We start from the raw sequence: 25,806 nt of genomic DNA, 5'->3' as shown, positions 1-25,806 counted from the left end.
GCTCAGCCTGGCAATTTACAGTTGATCTTGCCTCATCTAAGGCTGAGCAATGGTGGAGGCAGGGAGACGTGCACTAATGGAATGAAATGTCACTCAGTTGTTGCCTTTGTCACAAAGATGCTGGGCAGGCCAGATGGGGAGGGGGTTGGAGAGGTCTCATTGGTAGGTGATAAGTTGTGTGTATGTGTGTGTGTGTGTGTGTGTGTGTGTGTGTAGTCAGTGGCGCTTCTTCGTAAATGGACAGACCCCGTGTGTCCCTCTTTGTCCAACTATAAAACTTGTGGGCGTCTCCACTGTGACCAGAGTAACTAACACGGTCCCTTGTCCTCCACCGTGTACCAGCTGGTGCTCTCGTCCTCATCAAGGCTTCTTCACCTTTTTCACTGAAGACGAGCTGGATGCAGACTCTCTCCGTTTGCGCTGCAATGTGATACACAAAACAATCACATCAGGGATTTCCTCCTCTTTCTGCATTCCTAACAGTCATGAGAGTATTTTACCAGTGTACATGTTTGATGAACAGCAGGGCAAACTGGCCATAAATAGTGAATGTTGTTTAATGAATGACAGGATCACCATGTTTAAAACACCAGAAATGAGGCAGGAAGCGGACTTGCTTTAGAGGTATAGCAATTTATTTTGATTTGTTTTCCCTTTTTCTACCAATTTGAAATCACCAGTTCTCAGTGCTCTGCTGTGCTCGACACTGCGGACTCCCACTGCTGATTCCGGGGGAATGTGAAGACAGTCCTGTGTCTCCAACCAATACACCTGAAGTCAACAACTGCTTATTTTTACCTGCCAGCCCAGATCTTTATTATGAGGTTGTACTCTGCACAGGGTTTCACATCATCTACCCAGATCCTACCCACTTCTACATACGAACCCAAACCAATCACAAGGAGTCGCTAGTGCAATGACAAGGACTGGATCCCTCACGGGGTTCCCACTCGTTAACACTGCCAAATGCTGACAGGGTAGAAGACAACATTTGCTATCGGCTTCAGGCTGACAGGCTTTGAAGCTTCATATGTGTTGCAAATCATCTCAAAAAACGCCTATTACATTTTATTATAAAATGAATTAGTCCATACATGATTAGCTCAATAGTTTCCTCTGTTCATATCAGCATCTCTCTTTCCTCCCTGCTGCAGCCATGAAAATGATTCTGATGCACAAATCACTTATTCATGTGCTAGTTCCTGCTTTTAGGTATCAAAAGAGTTTCGTCTTTTGTCAAATATTTAAGATTATTATTAATAAGTTGTATATTGTCTATTGTATTATCAATAAACTTTTTAAAATGATGTCCACCCTATTTCAAACAAGACCTTGAGGAGGGGGCAGCTGCCTACTGCTTGAGGAGTTTGTGATAAAAAATATCTAATAAAATGTTTTTGGATAAATGCTCCTCCAGCTTAATGATAAATGACCTGAACTGCTGCTTTTTTTTGCTAGTTAAGCTTGACTTCCAGTCATGCTTATTTTTTCACTTGTAAAGCCGTTTCAAGTCTAATCTACCTAATCCTCATAGTTTTTTCTGAAAAAATAAAGCGATAAAATAATTAGGAAGCATACTCACATTCAGTATTAACACTGATTTCAATGTGACCAGCAGAAATGTGTTAAAATCAAAACCAGGATGCCCAATTTCCATTAAAAATAAGTATTTGGTGTGATTTTGGCCATTGTGCTTTTGCCATTTTCATACTAATTTTGATAGACCAGAAGACATTTCTCATAGACTTAAGACTTGACTTTGGCTTGGTTCAAAAGACTTACTAACAGCTCTGGTAGAAATATATCTTCACCCAATGTTGGGTGATGGTTTGAAAGAGTTTGGGTCTAAGCTGTGCAGACTTACTGAGTTGGGGGTAAGTGGTGCTCCTACAACATCAATGATCTGCTCCTTGGCTTCCACCTTGATGTCGTCTGCACTGGGCCAGGACTGAGCTTCACCCCCTGGGGTGGATGCTGTAGTGCTGTTGGTAGCATTGAGTTCTCCACCCTGTGCTGCAGCCGCTGGTCCGGCCCCTGTAATTCCACCACACCCGCCTCCGCTGCCGGCCTTCAGTAGGGCCTCATAGCGGTGTCGCAGCATCTGTTGTTCGTATTCACAATTGCTGTGGGCCTGCTTCAGCTCATACAGCAGCACCAGGTCGCTACGCAGCTCATTGAACATCTGAACAATCTCTTCTGTGGGCATGGGGTTTAGATCTGGATCCACAGACAGACAGATGAGCAAAGATCAATGAAAATGAGACTGAAGCGCTTTGATTAAAACACTACAAAACTACTTTATAATTGTGACATTATTATGCAAAGTAGAAGATGATGGTGTAACCGATGCAAGTATTTGTCCCAAACTGTTCGGTACAGTGTAGATAGGTGTGTTTAGCTACTTAGTATCCTTGGTATGTTAAAATCAAATGAGAAGCCATGTCTTTAAAGTCATATCTTTTTGTCATCAGACAACTTCACCTTGAGGACAGGACCTCTGAGATGCTGCATGCAGCCTTTGCACCCAGGTGGTGTTGGTCAAGAAACAGCTCCTAAATGTAAGCTTACTGCTGTTAAACCACACTGTCCTCTTTGTATTTGGACTACACTGCTTGATGCATTTCAAACATGTCAGAATATTCCTGGCAGTAATTCAAAATAATTCCCTGCTATACTGAAAACACCAAACGGAGACCACTAAATACCCAATTTAGGATCTTTATATTGTCATTCTGTTGCAGAGAACAGTTCAAAATGTAAAACTTTGAAATGTTCGCAGATTTTTAATGTTTATTCACACTTACCCACTCCTTGCTCTATCAGGATCTGCTCAATGGCCTTGATCTTCTTCTGGCCTACCGAGCCTGGCAGTTTCATCTGAGTCACACACAAACACACAGACACACACGGCAACACACACAAGGGTGTGATTTAAGGTGTCGGAGATATTAGGATAAACAGCTCCACCTCAGGGCTTTTTATTCGTATGAAATGCACTTCAGCAGGCCAGATCAAAATGTCTTTATCCACTGAACTCTGTCTGAGTGATTAGCTCGAGGGATACTCCACTCCTTTAGCTGTGCTAATGCATTTTCCATAGAGAGCGGCAGCTCCTCATCAGTCTTGAAGATGAATAAGAGTCCCCTTGCTAGGTCTTATAGATATCTAACAGAATTAATCATCACAGTGCTAATGAGAAATAGCTAGCTCAACTCAGACATTCTGGTTTCTCACATACATCAACTGTAGGGTCAAGCTTTACTAAATTGTTTTGTGGTTCAAACAAAACTTTATGAAATGTTAAAATTCAAATTCAAAACATTAATACTATATTATATTATATTTACATACATTTCAATAATAAATGTCAGTACAGAAAAATACAGGTTGTTCTTTGTTCCAGATTGGTGTTTTAAGTTCCTCACTGGTATTTGAGAGCCAAAGTGAAGTTTTAATACCTTAATAGGATCTAGCTATACTCACCCTGTGACTGCGCAGTGTGACTCCCGCTGATTTGAAGTCAGGGAACTTGATGCCTGCTGTCTCTGGAACAGCCTAAAAGAGAAGAGATAACTGATAAGAGACGAGACATGACACCCTTCTGAATTTTGAATAGACCTAATGTGTAAAACTGTTAAAATAATTATTATGGGATAAATCAGGCCTTTATAGTGAGTCACAAACTGAGACACAAGAGCCACCTCAGTTTCTTTGAGACACAGCTGTTCCATCAAAATAACATAAAATGATAAAATGACAAAATATTGACACTTAGCTGAATCTTAACATTTCCACTATCATGAGGCTGTGCCGTCTCAATAATAAAAACAGGGCTTTTTTCCTCTAATGATACTTTAATTTGGTGGGAAACATTTCTCATGGACTTGTGCTTTACTTTGCTCCTTTTGTATGAGTGCATATAATACCGGTTTTTCTGTTTCTCTTTTTTGTGGAAGCTTCTTCTTGGAAACCCTCTTTTCGGCTCGCCTCAACTCTGTGGTTGTATCAGCTGCTTTAATGAGTTTCTGCAAATCCTGGGCCTTCTTCTCACGCTCTTTCTTCCTGGTCTCAATCTTCCTTAGCTCTTGAATAAGATATTCCTCTTCTGCCACCTGCAGGAAAAACGAGAGAAGTGCAAGCTGGAAAATATCTTACAAGCTTTGGCAATGTTGGGCATGGGCATGATGCTTCTCGTCTTGAATGGGAAATATTTCAGTTATGAAAGCTTAACAACATAATAAGATTAAAAATAAAATCACAAAGTTACTAACCTGTTCAGGTGTGCGATTGAAGAGCTTCTCCAGTTGCTCTTTACGGCGCCTTTCATGGCCGGCATCAAAGATGTAGGTCTTGGGCTCTGTCCCTGATGCTGCGCGGACCTTGGTAAGCTTACCACAGATACTATAATACCGTTCTTTGAGGTCCTCCACAGAACGTTTCTGAAAAGCATGAAAGGAAGAATGTTACTACAAATATGTGCTTTAACTTACTTCATTGTGATTTTTGCAATACATCCTCAGTACAAGGGAACACGAGTAGATGAGTGGCTGAGTGATTACTCTGTATTGCTGATAGTCGTAACGATCATGGACAACTACAAAGCGCAGGTCAAAGCGCTTGCACAGGTCAAACAGGTGATCCGTCTCTGCTTTAGTCCAGCCATCGTCATGGAGATGCATCTGATACTCCTGCTCCGAGTACACTGGTACCTGCACTGTCTATAAAGGCAGACAGGAGAACAGAGAGAATGCAGTGAATCAGGATGAATAACTTAAAAGAGTAAATTAGTGTATACATCTGAAGAGGGGGAGATAGGAGAATATGGGTAGCTGTAAAAATCCACCCTTATGTATTGCATACATGGTAAGACTAAAGAGGGGACTCTAGTCATCCCTACCTTATTGAAGCGGGCAAAAGGGTAATCCTTGCCCTCCTCTGCCACACGTCTCCAGTGGTGGAATATAGCCCCATCCCTGCGAGCTGGATTAGTGAAAGGCATCCACTTCCAGGGACGCACCTTTTTACAGCCCAGCTTGGCTTTTACTGTCCTGTAGCCCTGTGTAGTATCACTTGGCAGCAAAGGGGGTGCATCTCTGGGGGATTAACAGGATAAACAAGTCTTTGTTAAAGCAAGAGTACAAAATATGTGGAAAATCTGCTTTATCTATTTTGTAATCTAACCAGCTCAATTAGGATATTCAGCATATACATATAAGCTACAAAAGAACATAAAAAGTGAAAACTTTGAACACAAACCCTTGCCACATGCCACTCACTGGGCTGTCGTTGGTCTTAATATCAGATTTACACACTTGATAATAATGGCAACTGTTGTCATTTTCTTTCTTCCTTTTCTGACTTTATGATGAACAATCATTATCCATGGAAGAGAGAAAAACGCTCCTACCTCTCATTTTTGTCCTGATCCCTTCCTCATGCAACATATTACACACAATACTTACTAATCAAAACTTTAAGGTTAATTAAGTACACTGATTTAAGACAAACTCAAAAGGACCCCATACTTTTTATCTGAATAGAGCAGGGCATAGACCTCTCGGTGCATTCCCTCGGGTCTCTTGAAGGTCAGCGTTTCTGTTGTCTTCTTGGTTTTTTTCTGAGACGTGATGGAGAAATTGGTTATTTATCTTAAAGAAAACCTTTGGTAATACTCTCAAGCACAGCATAGCATCGTGTTCTTGCTGTGGCAATGGCATGGTTTTGTCCCACAGCCTGTGGGACTCGTTGAATATTGAGTAAAATTAGAGAAACTGGGATAGACATCATTATGGGTATCTTATGATTATCTCTCACCTTGTCTGAGTTGATGAGATCTTTCTTGCTGATGGGACCGTCATTTTCTCCTCCAGTCAACTCCAGAATATCCCTGACATCAGCACCGGTAGCCATGACTTAATATGCCGTTAATTAACGCTTCTCACAACCTGTCAAAGGTAAATACTGTTCATTCATTCACAGGCGCTCATTCACTAACGTTAATGCGGGACTGTCCAACGAATACGCTCCTAGCTAAAGGCTAACGTTGTCATTTCTAAACTACGTGAACTTAACACAGAGCCGCAAAAAGCCAAGTAACGATTTTGTAAGATTTGTTTTCGCAATATTACCGAGAACGTTTCTACTATACGTGAAAGCTATAGGGGCAGTTAGTAAGAATATTCCTAAGCTTTTGTTCAGGCTAGGTGAGTAGCTAGCCACCTAAACCAACACTACTTCCGTCCCCGAAGATGTCGTCGTGACTGTACAGATTTACTCAAGAATTGACTGTCGCCCCCGTGAGGTCTGGCGGTGAACTGCAGATTTACCTCTTTTATTTTATTTTTTTATTATCATTTTTTATTTCAAATAAATCAAAACAACTGAACGTGACACTGAAAGCACAAACAGGGTTGGTACAAATAATACAATTATAACAACAACTCAACGAACCTTTGCAAGCTAAATGACTAATGTCGTTTCTAAAAGCTTCTTCATAAAACCGATTTAGAACAGTGCTCATTCTTGGAAAAGAAAAGAATAGTTCGAAATTTTACAACAATGTACATGGAATTTACAAAATTATAGCAAGATTAAATTGATAAAATGTCTAATTTCTCAAATTATGCTTCAGTTGCAGAAACCAGGTAACACATTTTTTAGTAACAATGAAGCATAGTATAGTATAGTAATGCAGTACAATGAGTAGCAGTGCTATCAATGTTAAGGAACTGTGTGATAAAACATATTTATGTTAAAATTGACAAAGTGACAAAGAGAGGAGAGACACAGAGCGATTCAGGTAAACTTGTTGAAACATGACTTAAAACAGTCAAACACGTTCTTTCTTTAATGTGATTTGTTTTTGTTGTTGTTGAGGTTTTGGCTTGTTTTAGAGAATTGGAGAAAAGCAGAATAACTGACCCATAATTGGGTTCTTTTATATACTGTTGGGTTATTTACCCAAACTAAAGCATTACCAAACAACATGCTCAATTTTACATTTAAATGATCACATATTTATTGTTAGCTGTACAAAACTGTGTGCACGTGACATTCAAAACAGTAAAAGGGATACACATTATGAACAATCAGTAAATTGTGACATTTACAACAGGGCTTTCTTGAAACAAGGCAAGCGTACACACTCAAACACACTCACAAAATTATACATTTTCATTTGACATACATATGTCATTTTGTTATTTTGAAAATCCCCTTTTGTGCCATGATTGAGTTTACTTTGGAAGGTACACCGGACGTAGGCCCTTCTGTCCCTGGTTTAAATTTCCCAGCATTAGTAGCCTTGTTCACAGACTGCTCTCGCCGCCATTTTGGTTAGCTGGTGTCGCAGAAGTGGTCGTGGTCGGCGTTGTCATTAAGCTTGCTTTTACAAGGCGCTTGTCTCGTTAATATCAACGACGATAGTTTGCAATAACAAAGTTTAATTTAGCAAGACACTAAATTGCGCAAGAAGATGTCCAACGAGCAGGCCGAAAATACTACCGAGACAGTAGGCCAGCAGCAGCAGCAGCAGCAGCCGCCGCCGCCGCTGCAGCAGCAGCAGCAGCAGGGGTAAGTCCATTCATGAAGGTTCCTTTGTTGGCGCTTACCAGCTAGCCAGGTATTAGCCGTAACGATTCTGATCCACGGGAATGTCGTACTTCGACCACTCTTTAATGAAAAATGTTCCCTTAGTTGCAGCCTGATGAAGCAGTTATATAATAACACCTACTGTGCGTTGACATTCCGTCGTTATATGAGTTTCTGTTAGGTAACTTATCGTGGTTGGGACCCGTCTATTTACAGGGAGAATCCATCCATTTTACGTAATTTAAAGTAACTGTGCAGTTCACTTAGCTACTTCTTAAAGTCAAACAACTTAGTGATTTTCTGTTTATATTCAATTTGGTTATAGAAATTCAATTCGTGTAACGTTAATACAATGTAATACAAGCTTACTACGTCCGAAGAGCGGCCTTGCCATGCGCCTTATGAGCTATCGCCTGAATAGCTAACCATTGCAGACCACCATTACAGTTTAAGCCATCGTAACTGTCTAAATAATATCTTCTTTTTTTTTAATACTTGTTTTTAGCAGTATCACAAACCTCGGCTCCTAGGCACTAAAAACTAACTAGTTGAAGAGGTTTTACCCATTATCAGATTTAAGAAAATCCTTTTAGGCCCGCTGTTGGATTGAGTTAACGTTACAGCAGTGGCCACAATTAGGCCCTTCTGACGGGGCAGTGGTCAGACAAAAGTACAGTCCAACTGGTTTAGCCTGTGTAATGTTTTAATTTGATTTAGTTGGTTATGATATGTAACACAAATGTGTTTGTAGTAATTTTATATATCTTATGTGCCCACAATTGCTGCCCTTTTAGCATTCACTTTTCAAAATCTAATCATGCATAATTCTTTTAATTTCTGGGATGACTTGTAAAAGCATGTTGACATCCTTGTATGAGTTATGTTCTCTTTTTACTCACTGCATTAACTGATCTCTATTCACAGAGAAGTGAATGGGAAGGCAAAGCATGAGCCCAATTCCAGCAGGAAGGAGAGGCCCCAGAAGAGAGGTGGAGGCGGGCGCTACGAACCCTATGGAAATGTGAACAAAAGATACCGCGTGTTTGTCAGCAACATCCCATATGACGTGAAATGGCAAGCCCTCAAGGACCTGATGAAAGAAAAAGGTATGGTTTTGAATAAGGGATTGACTCAGTCAGCTTTGGACATGACCAAAAAAAAATGCAGCATCCAGGGTCATTTTGTTTGACCACTGCAGCTGTGAAGGGCTTTTGGGAATTTGTGCAGGAACTTAAGTTGTACAATGTTGCTTGAGATCTCGTGGGTGTTATTTGGAACAAGGATTTTGGACGAGGTCCCTCTTATTTGTCTGCCAGCTAAGGAGTTGCTGCAGACTTGCACAAGTGCTGTGAACCTGGATGTTAGACTGAACATTTATTCTCCATTGAGATTATTTACACCTTTTGGGGGTTTTGTGAAGTGGAAGTTGTACATGTGTAAAGCCGGTCCACTAATGTGAAAATCCAAATGGCTTGGGATCATGAGCGGCATAATGACATGCTTTTCCCCAAGAAATACATGAAAATATACAGTACATTGCTGTAATATCATGACGTTGCTTTCAGTGGCAACATGTAACTAACAGTAAAGCCTGAGCTCTCATAATTTATAAATAAGTCAAACTTTTGGAGAAGTGTAAAACGAAATCATTAGTGATGCAGCAACTTTGAATTTCAGCAGGGATTAGCCTAAAGTTCTCTCTTAAATGTACAATATGGAGTTTTCATGTGAAAGTACTTGTAGTTATGGGGTATTGGAAAGCGATATATCATAAGTAATGCACTAAACTGGCATTTACTTAAAACATGTGTTAAGAAGGGTACAATCCTTTTTCAGAAGGAGTGCCTGGTATATGACAACTGACTGTGGAGTTAAATTGCATTTTCTCTTTTAGGTGTGACCTTGACAAACAAATGTTTTCTCAGCAGATCTCCATGTTGTGCCAAACACAGCTATGCGTTGGGGAGTTCTTTGGGGTACAGGTCTACAAAATGAAGCAACTTCTTATGCACTGTCCTTGTCTCTAGAGGTTTGGTCACTGATGTCCATTCGTTGAACAGACCCGTGATCTGGAACGAAGGCGTGGCTGTGGTCGACGCTGAATCAAAATTCTGATATTGTGAATTTCAGGAACAAGTCCACTTTAAGAACATGTTTGCAGTTAGAGAAGTTTCTTTCCCCTAAGAGCGTGCCGTCATTAAGATTATGGTTAGTTTTCTAGCTGTAGGTTTCCTCTTAGGCTCAGCTGATGGGCGAATGTATTGATGTATTACACAGGTTTGCAATGAAATGGGCTGAGGCATTGAACGGGTTTTGCCTTCTTGAAATTATTTGGTCAATTATCTTCAGGTAGAAGGTGGTGTTCACGGCATTATATCCAAATAGGAAGGCTGATGGCCATTTCAACAGTGGTTGTCCTCAGTCTATTGCTTTTGGTGCTTCGGGAGAAACAAGGGCACGCTAAGAAGTCTTTATTTTTCTTAAAAGACCCAAGCTTGCTTTTTGTAGACCTGTACCAAATTGTGCTGCTGCAGAGGTGCTGGGGGAAGGCTCGGGATTGGCAGTCTGAGCGCACTGTCACCGGCCGCCCTACTTGTTTCTGCTCTAAACCCCCATTGTTCTCTCGGCTTCTCTCCCCTTGGTGTGTGTCGTCTCTGGAATCTGATTTGTAGTGGGTGAGGTAACGTACGTGGAACACTTAATGGACGCAGAAGGCAAATCGAGGGTAAGTGCAAATACATACAAATAAAACATGAATAATCCTAGACAAACCTGTGTTTGTCAGCTTTGGTTTCTTTATTTTCACTGTTGGGAATTGTTCAGATTCAGAAACCTGGTGGAGTGTGTGAGATGGTGACATGCCGGAGGTGTGTTTTATTTGGTGTCGTCTGTGGCACTGACTTGAGGCCGAGAGTTGATGCTCTTATAACAGGACTTCAGCTTTCTTTGTAGCCAATCCTGTGGGATGGCAGTAGCTGACAATGTGCTGGATTTGCTCCTCATGAAGTAAAGGGGTCTAGTCTGCAAGAGGTTGTTACAAGGCTGTTAGACGGTTGTTAAATATAACTCATTCTGTAGAACTGCTTTACTGGAAAAGTTCCCTCCAATGTCTTAGTAGTGGGGAATCCTATCTCACTGTGGATTTTCTGCCCTTTTGGATGTTGGAAAAATACTCTTTAATATTCACCAGACTTGCCTGCATTGTGTTAGTGACTGTGGAAAGATGTGAGATCTTAACATTGTAATTTTATTTGGAAGCACAGAGTTGTGGCCAAGGCTGTAGGTCTGAACTTTTCATTGTGCATGAAATTCTCTATTTTGGCTTAAAATGTTTGTCAATTAAGACACCCATTATAACCATTGCTTTTACTAATTTGAATTATTCTTTACTCCTCTTGGTGCGGCCTGTTCTGATGTCTTCAATCGACAAAGGGTTGTGCGTAAGTAGTCTGTCCATTTATTATCATTTCTAATTGTTTGTGTCAATGCATCTCAGATTGACAAAATGGAAATCCTCAAGTTAACCAAATAGAAACACTTCCATCAGTGTCAAAGACATATTTGGAGAGGGTAGCTATTTAAAAAAAACAATCCAGGAGATTTGTTGATTGATGATATACTGTGTTTCTGTCAGTGTTGTTGAGTTTAGGACTGAAGAGCTTATGAAGAAAGCAGTGGAGAAGGTCAACAAGCACAACCTCAATGGACGACCCCTAAAAGTGAAAGAGGTAGGCCACAGCAAGAATGACCAGGATAAACAAAGAGCAGCAAATTGAGCAAAATAATGGTTGTGGATTTTCCTGAGTCATATTTTCATGCTTTTTGTTAGGACCCTGATGGTGTGATTGCTCAGCGAGAAATCAACAAGGCTCAAGGCGGCGGCCCTCCAGGAGGGCACGGTGGAATGGGAGGAATGGGTGGAATGGGTGGAATGGATCGCATGAACATGGATCGAATGGGACCTGGACCAAATGGCCCCATGGTCAACATTCCTCCTAGCTTGATGAACAACCCCAACATCCCAAATGAGATCATCCATGGTCTCCAGGCTGGCAGGATTGGCAGCACTGTCTTTGTGGCTAATGTGAGGCTTCCCATTGTTTTATAATCCATAAAACCCCATGTATGAAATAAAGCGACATGAAAAGAGGGTAAATGAATACATACATGCAAACTAGCCAGTAAATAATGGTATTTTTACTTTATAAAGTGACATGACTGTTTCTGCAATGCCCATTAGTGTACAACTGCTAGTTTAATCAAACAGTATTATTGTTTGTATCATCGTGAGAAGCCTTAGTTTAGTCTTTGTAGCCTTGCTTGTGGGTAAACAAGTATCCATTTCTCAAGTTGTTCCTTGTGCCTACAGCTTGACTACAAGGTGGGCTGGAAGAAACTGAAAGAGGTATTCGGCATGGCGGGCATGGTGGTGAGGGCCGACATTCTGGAGGACAAAGATGGGAAAAGCAGAGGCATGGGCACAGTCACATTTGATATGCCCCTTGAAGCAGTCCAAGCTGTCTGTATCCTTTTGGAAATGTTGGCTGATTGAGAAACCTTTTCAAGTGTATACATAGAATGTCAACTCAGTAGAATCATATTGTTTCAAAATGTCTCTGGTACGCTTTCCTTAATGATTTCACAGCTATGTTCAATGGGCAGCTGTTGTTCAACAGAGTCATGCACGTCAAACTGGTATGTTGCCTCAACTTTACTGTACATTGGATGACATTGTGAAAGTAGAGCATAGTCTGAATGCGTTTATGTGGCTTTTTTCAGGATGAGAAATCTCTGCCCAAAGATTTTGGACCACCTGACAGAGCTGCTGCTCTTCCCCGTAAGTACACACTTTACTTTTTTCACTGGGATTTAAAATGTGTTATACAGAAATGCACTTTCAATGACTCATGTGAGTCCTAGGTCTGTATTCACAGCTACACTGCTGGAGGATCAGATGACATGGACTTGCTGTGGATAGTTTGATATACACTGCATCTGATATTTCATTGTATGTAGAGCAAAAACACCCAGGGAGCAGCAGTGACACTATTGGCTACTTAAATATTGCCAAAGGTGATGTACACTGGGTGGTCTGTCATTAACCACTGGGGCCTCTGTGCTGAACATTTCAATATTGAACAAATGTTTCAGAGGTTGCCATGGTTTCAGTACTACCTCAGTAGTTTTTATACTGAAGAATAGTAATACTGTGGATATGTCAGAATGTCCTGTTTTGGACAATGCCCTAATACTGTTTTCTCTGCCCAGGTGGCCTGAGTGGTATTGGTTTGGGCCTGGGACCTGGTGGTCAGCCCATTGATGCTGCCCAACTCAACAGAGGAGGAGGAGGTGGTGGTGGTGGTGGTGGTGGAGGTGGAGGAATGGGTAACATGGGCCCTGGAGGTAAATAGCTCCATTGTTATTTTGTTAAACCCTTAAATAAAAGACGCCAGTGAAATCAGTGGCTTATCATCACTCTTCTCACTTGTAGGAATGGAAGGAATGGGCGGCTTTGGCAACATGGGAGGTCGTATGGGAGGAGGTATGTACTGAAGATTCTCCAGTGTCCTTCCTGTATTTACCTAAACGTCTACACTTGAACTGAAGCAAATTCAATACTTCTGTAACTATCATATTCAAAACATTTCCACAGTTAATGCTATAATCTCATTCAAGTCCCTGAAATAATGTTGCTATTATTTACCTGAAGTTTTTTTGCTCCATTACAAACGGCTTTACAGTGAGCTCAGCAAAGGGGAATTTGTATAAATCATCAATTTTATATTAACTCCCACATTTGGGTATCATAAAGGCATCCGATTTCCATATCCAGCCTGTTCCATCTGTTTCTTGTTGTGGCCTCTGGCATTAAGATTTTCTTGTCTGTTCCAGGAATGGACAACTTTGGGGGAATGAACAATATGGAGCGTTTTGGTTCTTCAGGGATGGGCAGAATGAACGGTAAGGAGATGTTTTGAGGCGTGTTAAGCACTCAAAGGCAAGCGTGGAACTCTTTCACGTTGTGCTGGATGTTTCTAATGGTTTAATCTCTTGCATTGTCAGAGATGGACCGTGGGATTGGTGGTGCTTTTGACAGGGAGTTTGGGCGAAATGAAATGGGAATGTCTCGCAATAATTTTGGAGACTCCTTTGAAAGAGGAATGGGTTAGTATTTTCAGGATTTTGTTTAAAATTCCTCTGATAAGCCTCATCAGATGTAATGTTCATGTAATCTTTTTTTTTTTTTCTTTTGTTTACTTTTTTTCTTTATTTATTTTTATAGGAAACTCCCTGGGTATGGACCGCATGAGCTCTGGAATGGACCGCCTGGGAGCCGGCATGGACCGTATGGCAGGTATGGACCGGATGGGCATGGACAGGATGGATCGCGTGTCTGACCTGGACAGACTGGGTTCTGGGTTTGACCGGATGGGCTCGGGGATGGACCGGCTGGGGCCCAGTATGGACAGGCTTGGACCTGGCCTGGACCGTATGAGCTCCAGCATGGACCGCCTCGGCCCAGCTGGGTTTGACCGCTTAGGCCCGTCTGGTTTGGATCGCATGGGTTCTGGCCTGGATTTTGGCTCCCCAATGGGTATGGATCGCATGGCCAATACCGGGCTTGACAGAATGGGCAGCAGCTTCGACCGCATTGGCTCCACTGGGGGACTTGACCGCTTCCCCTCCGGTGGCCTCGACCGCATGAGCTCTGGCATGGATCGGATGGGGTCTGGAGGTGTTGGTGGTCAGTTTGATCGCTCTACTGACTTGGATCGTGGATTTGGCGGGAATTCCTTTGGAGGAGCTGGAGGACCTGGAACTGGTGGAGGCAATGTCAGGAAGGGATGCCAGATCTTTGTCAGAAATGTAAGTGTTTATCTACAGGGTAGTTGGGCTTTTTTTTTTTTAAATCTTCTCACGTATGATTTTAATCAATTTTGAATTGCTTTTGTTTTTCAGCTGCCCTTTGACTTCACCTGGAAGATGCTGAAGGATAACTTCAATGCGTGCGGTAAGCGTAAACGTAGTTTGAAAATATAAAATCAACGATTATTTGCTTTTTACATTAAGATGACTTCTGACATTGGTACTGTTCCCTCTGCAGGCATGGTTCAGTATGCTGATATTAAGATGGAGAATGGCAAGTCCAAGGGCTGTGGTGTGGTTCGCTTCGACAACCCTGAAACTGCAGAGCGCGCATGCCGGACCATGAATGGCTATCGGCTGAATGGAAGAGAGATTGATGTTAGGATTGATAGGAATGCATAGGTTATTTGTCTGTGTAACATCTGACATTTCATTTAGTCACTAATGTTCAAACGCTCTGTATCATCAGAATTGCCCTTCAGCATATTCATATTCATTCACTTGGTTTGTTAGATATTTTGTAATGGTGAAATGTTGTTTTAGTTAGTAATTTGTGAAAGTGTTTTAGTTCTTGCTTATTACTTTTTTTAGAGACCAAATTTTTAAATTTTTTTTGTCATGCTTCACCTGTCATTGCCTTTGTTCTATAAGGTGTTTTGATAAATAAACCTCAATATTTGAAATGCTTTGGATGTTGTGTCATTGCATTCCCTGTTATAGTGCCGGTGAACAGTCAGGATCATCAACCTGTAGCTTTCGTGTGATTGACATACTTATGATAGGTTCGTCATGTATAACGTGATGGTTTTACTTGTTTACGTTTTACGTTAAGGATGATGCTCGTGTAATGGTGCATACTGAGCAATGACTGTAGTCCAATGCCAGTTTGAGCAATATGTGGTGGTTAGGCACGTGAAGGAAATCACATGAGCTCTAAAGACCCTCCCTCGTGGATATGGAAGGTCACAACCGGAAGAAGGTCATAGGCATTACATTCAAGATGGCGGCCCCCTTGTGTCAGTGCTACCAGGTGAGTTCTTGGGACTTCAGTGTTAAATATCAGTATTTAACCACCAAGAAATAATGGGAACTTAAACTGTGTTTTTGAACTGACTGCGAGTGTCACGAGTTTTTTTTGTGACTATGTGCTAACGTAGCGTTAGCTAGCTAAGTTAGCGCTTTGAGTATGAAGTTGTCCAGCCGGTGTTTGAACTCTAAAGCGCAGGACGAAATCGTTTTCTAAGTAAAAATGTCAACTTGGGTGTTTAGCTGCATGTTCTGATTTTCCACATTGCCTTGTAATGAACAGAGTGCCTGCCTATTGGGCCTTTTTATTGGCATGCGATTTCGTCCAACACTAAAGTTATGCCATTCTCGTAATCTTACGCCGTCGTCTATATAACGAGGTTTCATGCAGTCGTAATTTATCAGTGACATGCCCAACTGTGAAGAGTTTGCCTCTAGTCTACGTGATTGTCAGTAGCTACGTGGTTATCCAAGGGTGATTGTGTATGGGTGTTTCTAGATATGTGTAAGAAGAGGCTTGGTGGCATTCCCGACGTCTTTCCTGCTCCTTCACAACAGACCCAATGTCTACAGGATACGTGGGCTCCTCACATGCTCCTCACAGGTACGAACACCTGACATAAGCCATGTTACACCCATACTTTGCAGGCTATGTGTCACTATCTGACTTCATCAGTGGAGACGTTTCCTGATGTTGGATTATGCTCTCAACCCCAACAAACCTCACTGCAATTGAATTTGAAAAAGACTTGTTGGATAGTGTTGTTGTAACCCAGCAAAATGAACACACACACACACACACACACACACTCGTTGTCAATTAATTGGCACACCTAGCAAAAACGAATGCAGTCCTGCAATAACTCCTGCCGCCATAAAGTTATAATGTCCAGTCTTTGGTGAAAGGGTTTTAGAGAGGTGTTGATTCAACTGTATGGTAATTTTGGAAGATGTACATGTGGTGCTGTTGGACTGCAATGCATTATACAGAGAGATGGATCCGGTGTTAAGTCTTTTCTCATTGAGTGCATTATAACCTTCATGAAGATATGATTAATTTCCAGACTGCTATATTAGACTACATTTGATGATACATTGATTGAGCTAGGTGTGTCTTTACAAATAAAGTGTATATTTAAACTTAAGGTAGAAAACAAGCATAATAACTTGCAAAAAAATGTTCTTAGTGTTGCTAATGCAATCAAACCTATAGGGGAGGTGTGTCCCACTGCTCACTGCGTCTTGATAAACTTTAGGAAGGAAACAAGTATAAAAACTTTCAAAGACAGCAGGAGCACTTTAGAATGACTGATACGCTGCATATACTTGATTCCATGAGCTGACATTAGCATTGACATTTTTCTAGCCCTGAAGAAAGCACATGTTTGCTGAAACATCAGCTCCTGGAATAAAGTGTACTTCTCTGCATATCTATCTGTCTAAAGTGCTCCTGCTGTCTTTGAAAGTTTTTATACTTGTTTCCTTCCTAAAGTTTATCAAGACGCAGTGAGCAGTGGGACACACCTCCCCTATAGGTTTGATTGCATTAGCAACACTAAGAACATAAATTTAAGTGTAATTGAACTGCTCCAGACATGCTTGGAGTAAATTAATTGTACGTGTTGCTTCTTACTCATACCAACAAGGTTCTTCAGCCACCCCTCCTGCAGGTAAGGTATTTGTCAGGGGAGAGAGGCGGTGGCAGAAAAGGTTTCCTGGGGGAGTTTCTGGACAACCTGAAGCAGGAGCTGAACAAGAACAAGGAAATGAAAGAAAACATCAAGAAGTTCCGGGAAGAGGCCCAAAAGCTTGAGGAATCAGACGCATTGAAACAAGCCCGAAGGAAATATGTTAGTATTTGACCACAAAGCATTTCTATGTATGTTATATATGAAAAACTAATTTACCAATGCTCCCCCATCTCTCTCCAAGAAAACTATAGAGTCTGAAACAGTGAAGACCTCTGAGGTTCTCAAGAAGAAGTTGGGAAACATCTCTGAGACAGTTAAAGAGGTACATGTGATATCTGTGTCAATCAGATATGCTATTCAAGTTAATCCATCCACCCTTACAAGTTGTGTGTGTGATTGTGTGTGTGGACAGGGACTAGGGGAGGTCAGTCGTACAGAAATTGGGAAGAAAATCAAGGAGGGGATGGAGGAAGCAGCCAAAACAGCTAAGACCTCAGCGGAAACTGTCTCTAAGGGTGGAGAGAAGTTGGGGAAGACTGGTGCATTCAGAGCAATATCGCAGGTATGGAGTCACTGTGCTCACTATGGTGCAGATATATTTCCTTGTTTTTCCAAAAGTTAAACTGCATTCATTGGTTCATTTTTCTCTTAAATAAAGAAGGGATACATAATCTTGAGCTCTTTTTGGTAAGGTAGGACTAAGAAGTGTCTCATTGTAAGACTAGAGGTGAAGTGTTAATTTGTTTTTCACCATACTGGCACCCGTTATTCAATGATAATTCACTTAATTACCAATTGTATGCACTGCTTACACTGTTGCACTGTTAATAACGTGTCATAATCCATAGAAACTGCTCAAGGTTAAAGATAAAGGTAGGGAAATGATAATGTACCTCTAGAAATGAATTAGGTATAAAAAAACATTTAGTCCTGAAAATGACATGCCTGAATACTGGAACATATTTGATCTTCTTGTCTGCTACCTGTTCATCTGTTGTCAGGGTATGGAGAGTGTGAAGAAAGAGATTGGTGACCTGGGTCACACTGGCCCTTATCGGCCTCCTGCAAGACTCAGGAAGAGGAGTGAGTTCTCCTCCAAGGGGGCAGGGGATGACAGCAAGGTCTTCGAAGCCAACGAGTACGTGAGTGCCCTCTGCTTTGCCCTGATACTGAGAGGAAAACGCCTTTCAGGTTCAGAGATAGCTAGTACCACTTATACGCCCTAACTCAGTCTAATAATTAATATTAAAAATACTGGAAATGAAATTTCAAAGCCGAACCTTGATAGCATTCCCAGTGTTTCCTTTACATTTAGTCAATTGTTCTTGTAAATACTGCAGTGTTTTCTTGTCAGCATGAATTCAGCAAGTCAACAGGGACACCTGTTTCCCTCGGCCCGCTGTTTGAAGATTTGCTTTATGTGTTCTTCAGGGAAGCTATGGGTGTGGTGCTCCACAAAGACTCAAAATGGTACCAGCAGTGGAAGGACTTCAAAGACAACAATGTGGTCTTCAACAGTAAGAACTAACTGATCTTACATATAGTCACCTTTGTAATGTAGAGTGTACCAGCAGTTTTCTGTTGCATGTAAGTGATATGGAGTCCAAGTCAACCAGCATGAAATCCGAGGCCTTAAATATTATGTGATTTTGTCCACATCATTCCGGCTGTCCTGCATGTGGTGCTGCTATTGTTGGGGGTTTTATACATCTCTGGTGAGATAAATTAATCTGTAGCAAAAATTCCCAAGTGATAAAACTTATGTAAGTTATATTTGTGCCTGTCCTTGGATGGCTTGGAACACTTTACTAACCTTCAAGCTGTTGAGTCTCCACCAATAAGCATTTGCTGAAAGAGTCAGCCAATAGAAGATGCTGCTATGGGTTTAGGTGGAAAGTGTGTAAAATGGGGGATTTTATAAATGAACATCACTGTGCTGATTTACTTGATATTATGCACATCAGTTAAGAAAACAACATTGATGATTAATCAAATCATTAAGCGCGAAGTCAACAGATTTGCAAATATGTAGATTTCCATAGCTACTCTTGCAGCATCAACACTTTTTACTCTACACTAAATACTAGGGTTGGGCGTTGAGCCAGTACATCAGTCTTCAGTAGTAGGCTAAATCTATGGCAGGAGATGTTTTTGGCTGACTTAAATCAGCAAAATAGCTCCATATGGGGATTCATTCACTGTCCTACACAGCATAAAACAACCACCTGAAACACTCCACCGTGGCTTTTTAGTGGCATCATATGCTATATGTTCTGTTCAAAGGCTCTTTATTTTATGCGGTACAAGACTGCAGTTTTTAGATGCAAAATGCAGAGTGGCATGAAGCTCAGACACTCCACTGCCTCTTGAACCCCAGTATGTTGGATGTTGCTTGTTGCAGGGATGAAGATGCCCAGTGGGAAGGTTTTGCACCAAATCCTCGTAAATTCATGTTCCTCTTGGTTGTGTGTGTTTCTGTGTGAGTGGACTGAAGAGATGTGAGTGTATGTTTATTTATCAGGCCATGTATTGGAATCATACAGTGATTCATCAATCAACCAGCAGCGGAGCACAGCAGCCGTTTGCTGAGCCTCAGTTTTTAGCCTTTTCATTCCTCACGTTGTCTAACCAGCAGCCCTGTGGGATTTCATATTTTGACAGGAAAACACGATCTCTAATCTCTGTATATGAATTTACTATGAATTTGAAAGGATTTGCTGATCGAAGATGATTTTTGCCTCACCTCTGAGTGTGTGTGTGTGTGTGTGGGGGAAATGGAAGCTTTAGGTTTCAACTTAAAATGTCTCTCATAAAACTCCTGTTGTTACGTTCACCGCAGGGTTCTTTGAGATGAAGATGAAGTATGATGAGAGTGACAACGCCCTCATCAGAGCATCTCGTGCTGTCACCGACAAGATGACTGACCTCATTGGTGAGAGACCTCTGGCTTGATAGTCTGCATTAATCACACTGAGAGGTCTAATCAAGCTATAACAGATGATACAAAGCCCATGTGTACTACTTTTTTCTCTAAAATCTTTCATAAAGGCAGATTTAGTGTTTCATTATAACTGCTTTACTGAATGAGATGAGAGATTATTTATATTTAGTGATATCGAGTCAAGACAGAGCTGAAAAGCAAGGTAAGTAAACCGAAGTTAATGGCCCGGATTGTGTTATTTACCTCACAGACACAATAGAAGAAGCATTTTGTCAAAAATGCTTTAATACATGTAAAAATGTACTCTTTTTCTTCACGTATATGATATGTTTACTGTCCATGTCTGTTTTAGGTGGGTTGTTTTCTAAGACGGAGATGTCTGAAGTACTGACAGAGATTTTGAAGGTGGACCCATCCTTTGACAAAGATTCTTTCCTCAAGCAGTGTGAACAAGATATCATCCCCAATATACTGGAGGTATGTTGGACAGCAAACAGTGCTGGTACCAGTGTGTCTGTAATTGAATCATTTGATCTAATTGAGAAACAATTTGTATGAATAGATCAAGTTAGGAAAAATGGCAGATGGTGTTTTTTTTAATTTTTATGTAACATTGAATTACATTAGATGTAATAAGGATTTTGTGACTCTGATCAGGATAAGAAATACTTTATTGTGAAAGTGAAAACTAATTATGCAGAAATATAAAACATAGATTGACCTCTGTGATTAGGTCTTGAGTTCAGATTGATTTAGATGTATCCAGAAGTTTTTTAAGCTGGTGTTTGCTCTGTCTCCATGCAGGCGATGATCAGAGGGGAGCTGGAGGTACTGAAGGACTGGTGTTATGAAGCGGTACGTCCTTTCTCGCACACTAACTCTGAGCTTGAAGTGCTGAAACTTCTGCTTCTTTTGTCCACAGAGCACATTGGTGACATTGATGCACATATTGCCTTCGTGTGGGCAGCTCTTAATGAAATGTTTGGTCATAGTGTTATCTTATCTTCTTTTTCTCCATATTGGGTGTGTAGACGTACAGCCAGCTGGCACACCCGCTGCAGCAAGCCAAGGCCATGGGACTTCAGTTCCACTCTAAGATCCTGGACATTGACAATATTGATGTAAGTTACTCCAGACTACACCGCACAAGATTAATAATGAAGCCTTGACTATTGGCACTCCACTCCACTCACGCCAATAGCTGGTAATCGAAATGATAGTTACTGGTTGGAATATTTATTACAAGCCAAGTGAATTAACAATTCAAGCAATTTTGTCTCTATCAACCATGACTTTTGTATTTTTAAATATCTCTTGAGCCACAATACACTCCTTTAATACTTGAATGTTATCTAAAGATCACTTTTTGTTGTTCAGTAAAGTATTTATGTGTCCTCTGCTCCAGTTGGCCATGGGGAAGATGATGGACCAGGGTCCAGTGCTGATTATCACCTTCCAGGCCCAGTTAGTGATGGTGATCCGAAACACCAAAGGAGAGGTGGTGGAGGGAGACCCTGTAAGTTACACACACTAAGAAAACAGTCTTTTGGTTTGCTAGAATCTGCTCTATGATAAAGTAAGGAGCATCTTAAAACACAACAAATGTAAATTATATGACATTTGTGCTGTGTAATGTTATAGAATTAATACAAAGCTTTAGCTAGCATTTGTCATAATCACAAGTGCGTTAGAACGTCTTATAAATGAGAGAACATTATAAGATAAAGAAGCCACTTTTTACTATTAGGCTTTTATTCATTTAGATCCACCACACAGACTAAAGCTGTTTTGGTTGTAAATCAGCCGTGTTGTTGTTGTCCACTCAGGGCTCCTCAGGGACACCTGTGATTGGTGTCCACTCAGTACCATGCAGTTGGCATCTGCCCAGTGTTCATATTAAAAGACTACTACAAGAGGATTAATGGTGGATGTACTGTTCTTCCGTGTTTTATCAGCTGAATTTCTGCACATCAAATGATAGACTCTGGACTACAGTATTTAGTGTCTCCTACACCCAGCTCTCACTGTTACTCCTCATCAGACTGTTTTTCCTTTTAAACTTTCTTGGACAACTGGGACTTTTGGGTATTGACTGGGCACCGCTAACGCAAAGATAATGTGAGCGGTCACTGGTTAGCTGTTGGAGTCATTCACACTCCCGTTGCCTGCAAATGGTCTAGCTGTAACATGGCTTACATCAGGCTAACATAAACACAAAAGAGATGTTTATATTTGGTTTGTAAGTGTACATCTGTCTTCCCTGTTTAATAGTGAACAGTTAAGAGTAAGTGTACCCATCTGTTTCTCTCCCTCCAGGAAAAAGTGATCAGGATGATGTACGTGTGGGCTCTGTGTCGAGACCAGGAGGAGCTCAACCCATATGCTGCCTGGAGACTACTTGACATTTCCGCTTCAAGCACCGAACAGATCCTCTAAGACTCTTTGATACGCACAAAAAAACTTTCACCCCAGGAGAGAACATACTGTACCTGAACAGGCCCTGGGGCTGGCTGGGAAGAAAAGTGGGATAGAGGAAGGCTCGAGGAGATGAGGGACAGACAAGTGGGACATGGGCTCACTTCACAACAGAAACATTGCTACTGCTAAGTGCTTCACTTTCTCTTTTAGTGTGTCTTGTTGGTGAATTCTACTACACTGGCATCTGGTTCAGTCACTGCAATCCCTGGTTCTTTGAATGCCTGAGTTATTTCTAACCATTACTCTGGCTCACACTAGGGGGCGATAGAGTATCAACAACTCTCATCCACAGTCCTTTCTACAATGCCTGTACCACTGTCCATTTATTGAAACTGTATGGTGCAGGGCAACCGTTGTTGGCATTTGGTAGCAACTCTTTTATCATGAATATGAGGAAAGAAAATCAAGGGAGCTGAATTGTAACTTCAGGTTGGTGTCAGTATCTCAAAAATCTCAGACGTCCTATCAGTCCCTCATACGCTCTCTCTTCCTCTCCGAGACGTTATCTTGGTGGCATTGTGGCCGATCAGTGCTCTCCTTGATCCTTGTTTGTATGATAATCGTATCAGATGTAATTGTTAAACTGTGAGAAAGTCTATATTTATTATGAAAAATAAAGATGACACATGTTTTTCTAGCAGACATTTTTGAAAAAAACCCAATATTTTTTACCTTCTACCCTGCAAATGGTTAAGCTTTTCTCCTGACATGGAGGATGTCATGTGATTCCTTCTAGGGCAGTCACTAATTATTTTTTTAAATTAAATCCTCAAGTGGGATTTCAGTGTTTGCTATATTTCCTTTGGGAAAAATGCTACTTCTGAGAGAATTTTTACAGTTGTATTTCCAGAGCAGAGCTAGAGCACTCATTTGCTTTGAGTGAAATGTAGCTGCCTGTGTAAACTAGGTTGTAGTGAACATGATCACTTTGACAGCTTTCTTGGTCTGGGGCATACACAGAAACACACAGACAGATTAAAACCAGTGTACCTCCAGCTTTCAGTCCTGACATTAACACTACGTGCCATCATACAGTTCTGTTGATATCCTTTGACCTTCAGTATTGTGGAGGGTTATATGTCACTGCTGCATGTGTTCAATGTGCCATGTCGTTGCCCTACACAGAGAGCCTATGGCCTACAATCAACAACCCAAACCTCCTCTCTTGGAGATATAATATGAGGGAGGTTGCAAAGGCTAAATTGCCCCCATTTCACCAAATCTCACCAATAATCTCTTAGACTTGTCAGATCTGTCCTCACACGTCCAGGATGATGGGAATAGAGGTCGCCTCTGGACACTGTCTGCATGTCTTTGAAAATCCTCTGCCGGCTGTGTGGGCAAATGTATTTCACTGCAACACCTTTATTGTGAATAGCTCCATTGACAAGTCATTTGGATCATAACAAGGACAATTACATCTCATTACAAGTCTTCAGTACAGATTTAATTGTGTTCATTTTTTGTTGGTAACCCGTTTACCTCTGATTTGTTGGAGACAGTAGTTTATATAAGGTCAGAGAATGTAGTTTGCAAACAAAGCTGTGTCACTTTTTTTTTGTCAAGCTAACGGGATATTATATGGCCACATTTTCCTGCTCTGCATTTTGCCCATTTCCACTCTGTAAGATGTCACCGCCTCAATTAAAATGTCTGAATTGAAATCAGTCTGTTTTTGTGCATTTATTTTGGCCTGTTTTGTAATGTGGGGGGTGCCCCTGGAGAGTCTCTGCTTCATTCAGGACATGCGCTTCACTTCCAATGTGTCTGAGATGCTTCTGGGTGCGATCACACTACAGTAGCTGTTCATCGTCCGTGGCAGCAGTCGGACAGCTCAGTACAGATGGTGGGACGCAGAGCAGCATGCAGTGTTGCATTAATTTGGACTGGCCAGCTCTCACACAGCAGGATTGATTACAGCAGCCTTGGGTGAGAAGGCAGGGGATGGCTTATAAACAAGCTCGCATGTTGGGTATACCTGCATGTGTACTGGACTGTATGTCTGTCTGTACATGTGGACCAGCAGCTCCACTGTTCTAGGGCTGTCCTGGATGATGGATCCTCTCTGTTGCTGAGATGTGCTGAGGTTGCAGCTCCCCAATGTAGTGCTCATCGCTCAGGATGCACCCCCACAACTCACACACACACATACATACAGCTCTCAACACAGGTATTCAAAGGAGCCTGCAGGGATAATTCACTGCTGGAGACTGTGGTCAGGTGGATCCTGTCAGACACCTACTGACTAAGAGAAGATCTGACTCACACGTTTGTGAGTTTGCACCACAGCCTTTTAGATTGATTTGATTTTAGATTGATATACATCCCTCTCTAGCTGTGTGATCAGCTTGCAGAGTCCTTAAATTTGCTTGCTGAAGGTAATCCATCACACTAAACATTTGGTCACCTTTAGGTTTTGTTAAAGTTACTGTATGTTAAAAGTGTGTCTTGTTGTTGAATTCAAACACTCACACCTGAGACATGAGAAGCTGGATGCTGCAAATCATTGCACATGATTTTCATGATTACTGCAACCGTAAACTGGAAGGTAGGGAATCAATCTATACTGTAAAGTTATGGATTGGAAAATGGTTGGGAGTAATGTAAAGTAAATCTTAATGAGATAAATATGGAAACAAACAAACTAGTATGGTGCTGACTGAACCAAGGATACACACATATACATATGGGTAGTTACCAGCTTTGTGAAGTGAACATACACTTACACAGAATACAAACGTCACTGTCTGAAGAGCAAAGAAGGTAACAGGCTACTCTCACATGTATATGTCTTTCCCCTGACACACACACACACACACACAAGTGGTGCTAGGTCAAGTCCCAAGGAAGTAGGGCAGAAGTGTCGCATAGACTCTCTCACTTGACGGGTGAGTGCTGACATCCCGTCGTGGCCCGGGATCCAGGTTGGCAGCTGCAGCAGGACCAACAAGCTGAGTGACAACAGCTCAAGAAGACAGAACTTGAACAAAAAAGAAAACATGATCAATGTGGAAGCAACTCGCAATAATTTAGCAAACATCTTAAAGTCAGTTCCCAGACATTTTTAATGGTGCCTTTTCTTTTATTAATTCAGTGAACAGAAATGCAGTAAGTAAGAAAGGAAACTGCATGAGGGCAAATATCATGATGCCATTAAAATAACGGACTGTGGTGTTCACATCCCCCCACGTATAGTCAAGGCTGTTTTATTCC

The 25,806-nt window shown here is 41.4% G+C and overlaps 3 protein-coding genes across 7 annotated transcripts; 2 read left to right on the top strand and 1 right to left on the bottom strand.

Moving 5' to 3' along the window:
- Nucleotides 1–319: 319 nt before the first annotated feature.
- dmap1 (DNA methyltransferase 1 associated protein 1) lies at nt 320–5,910 on the bottom strand. 2 transcript variants are annotated; one of them, XM_070909368.1, is made up of 11 exons: nt 5,815–5,910; nt 5,526–5,617; nt 4,898–5,093; nt 4,560–4,718; nt 4,272–4,439; nt 3,927–4,112; nt 3,484–3,555; nt 2,805–2,877; nt 2,008–2,217; nt 1,865–1,953; nt 320–420 (listed from the first exon to the last, which is right to left on the bottom strand). In XM_070909368.1, exons 1-11 carry the CDS (start codon nt 5,908–5,910, stop codon nt 361–363), a joined length of 1,401 nt encoding a protein of 466 aa, XP_070765469.1. In that variant the 3' UTR covers nt 320–360. The 2 variants fall into 2 exon arrangements, with proteins under 2 accessions (XP_070765469.1, XP_070765468.1); XM_070909367.1 differs by having other exon boundaries at nt 1,865–2,217.
- Nucleotides 5,911–7,349: 1,439 nt separating this feature from the next.
- Nucleotides 7,350–15,127, top strand: hnrnpm (heterogeneous nuclear ribonucleoprotein M). The gene is made up of 16 exons (XM_070908412.1): nt 7,350–7,572; nt 8,515–8,696; nt 10,263–10,315; nt 11,023–11,030; nt 11,225–11,318; nt 11,420–11,674; nt 11,960–12,113; nt 12,236–12,285; nt 12,370–12,427; nt 12,859–12,993; nt 13,082–13,117; nt 13,483–13,551; nt 13,654–13,755; nt 13,874–14,457; nt 14,551–14,602; nt 14,696–15,127. Exons 1-16 carry the CDS (start codon nt 7,475–7,477, stop codon nt 14,857–14,859), a joined length of 2,094 nt encoding a protein of 697 aa, XP_070764513.1. The 5' UTR covers nt 7,350–7,474; the 3' UTR covers nt 14,860–15,127.
- A 318-nt stretch (nt 15,128–15,445) lies between these two features.
- On the top strand, nt 15,446–23,176 carry timm44 (translocase of inner mitochondrial membrane 44 homolog (yeast)). Of its 4 annotated transcripts, none has more exons than XM_070909180.1 (13): nt 15,446–15,487; nt 15,983–16,087; nt 17,130–17,333; nt 17,416–17,496; nt 17,587–17,736; nt 18,176–18,312; nt 18,606–18,691; nt 20,014–20,106; nt 20,468–20,592; nt 20,920–20,970; nt 21,147–21,236; nt 21,521–21,631; nt 22,432–23,176. In XM_070909180.1, the coding sequence occupies exons 1-13, from the start codon at nt 15,458–15,460 to the stop codon at nt 22,549–22,551; spliced, it is 1,383 nt and encodes a 460-aa protein (XP_070765281.1). In that variant the 5' UTR covers nt 15,446–15,457; the 3' UTR covers nt 22,552–23,176. The 4 variants fall into 4 exon arrangements, with proteins under 4 accessions (XP_070765281.1, XP_070765280.1, XP_070765279.1 ...); XM_070909179.1 differs by having other exon boundaries at nt 15,458–15,487; nt 17,154–17,333; XM_070909178.1 differs by having other exon boundaries at nt 15,458–15,487; nt 17,139–17,333.
- Nucleotides 23,177–25,806: the final 2,630 nt, after the last annotated feature.

Source organism: Enoplosus armatus, chromosome 7 (genome assembly GCF_043641665.1).
Source record: "Enoplosus armatus isolate fEnoArm2 chromosome 7, fEnoArm2.hap1, whole genome shotgun sequence".
NCBI classification, from domain to species: Eukaryota; Metazoa; Chordata; class Actinopteri; order Centrarchiformes; family Enoplosidae; genus Enoplosus; species Enoplosus armatus.
This window is presented reverse-complemented; position numbering and strand designations above follow the sequence as displayed.